Below are 1,393 nucleotides of genomic sequence, written 5' to 3'. Positions count from 1 at the left end.
AAAAACAACCCCACCAAACCAACCCCAGGGGGAAAACAAAAAAACCAGAGCCGAACCCAACAATAAAAGCCCCCCAAAGAAACACCAAAAAAAGCCCCCACCAGCCCACCAACCGAACCACAAGCCACAAGCCCCACGCCCACTCCCCCCCCAAGAAGCCCCGAGATCTAGCGTCAAACAAAAGCAAAGCAAAGCAAAGCAAAACAAGGCAAAGCAAATGAAAAAACAACAAGAACAATACCAACCAGAAACCCCCATGTCCCCATGTCCCCACTGTCCCCATGTCCCCATTGTCCCCGTGTCCCCCCATATCCCACTGTCTCCAATGTCCCCAATGTCCCCATTGTCCCCATGTCCCCGATGTCCCCGATGTCCCCCCGATGTCCCCTGTGCCAGGCGGGGACTGTGCCACGCTGCTCAAGCACATCGGGGCGCTGCCCCTGGAGCTGGCCCGGCTCTACTTTGCCGAGACGGTTCTGGCCCTGGAGTACCTGCACACCTACGGCATCGTGCACCGCGACCTCAAACCCGACAAGTGAGCGCGGGCGCCGGGCACCTGGGCACGCCTCTGGGCACCTGGGCACGGCACCGCCCTGCCCACCTGGGCCCCGCCCTGCTCACCTGGGCCCCGCCCTGCTCACCTGGGCGCCTGGGCACCACCCCACCCTGTGCACCTGAGCACCGACCACTCACCTGGGCACTGCCCTGCCCACCTCGGCCACGCCCTGCTCACCTGGGCACCGCCCAGCCCATCTGAACACTGCCCCGCTCACCTGGGCTCTGCTCTGCTCACCTGGGCACTGCCCACTTCACCTGGGCCACGCCCTGCTCACCTGGGCCCCACCCCACCCTGCCCACCTGGGTAATGCCCCACCCACCTGCGCTGTCCCACCCCACTCACCTGGGCCCCACCCATTTGGCTGGGCCCCGCCCTGTCCACCTTGGCCCCGCCTTCACCTGTGCCCCGCCCTCCCCTGTGCCCCGCCCTCACCTGTGCCCCGCCCTCACCTGTGCCCCGCCCTCACCTGCGCCCCGCCCTGCCCCAGCCTGCTGATCACGTCCCTGGGCCACGTGAAGCTGACGGATTTCGGGCTCTCCAAGCTGGGGCTGATGAGCCTGACCACCAACCTGTACGAGGGGCACATGGAACCCTCACCTGTGCCCCGCCCTCACCTGCGCCCCGCCCTGCCCCAGCCTGCTGATCACGTCCCTGGGCCACGTGAAGCTGACGGATTTCGGGCTCTCCAAGCTGGGGCTGATGAGCCTGACCACCAACCTGTACGAGGGGCACATGGAGAAGGACGCGCGCGAGTTCCGCGACAAGCAGGTGCGAGACGGGGAGCCGGGGCTGCCACACAGGTGTGCCAGGTGTGCTTGGTGAGTGCTGCAGGTG

General features: G+C 65.8%; 1 protein-coding gene across 1 annotated transcript; it reads left to right on the top strand.

Moving 5' to 3' along the window:
* Positions 1 to 380: 380 nt before the first annotated feature.
* LOC120502249 (microtubule-associated serine/threonine-protein kinase 3-like) lies at positions 381 to 1,327 on the top strand (the record flags this gene model as incomplete). The annotated part of the gene is made up of 3 exons (XM_039709496.1): positions 381 to 535; positions 1,047 to 1,158; positions 1,226 to 1,327. Coding segments are annotated over exons 1-3 (369 nt in total), but the record flags the coding sequence as incomplete, so codon positions are not given.
* Between the last annotated feature and the right edge of the window lie 66 nt (positions 1,328 to 1,393).

Source organism: Passer montanus, unplaced genomic scaffold (assembly GCF_014805655.1).
Source record: "Passer montanus isolate IOZ18808 unplaced genomic scaffold, ASM1480565v1 scaffold2106, whole genome shotgun sequence".
NCBI lineage: Eukaryota > Metazoa > Chordata > Aves > Passeriformes > Passeridae > Passer > Passer montanus.
This window is presented reverse-complemented; position numbering and strand designations above follow the sequence as displayed.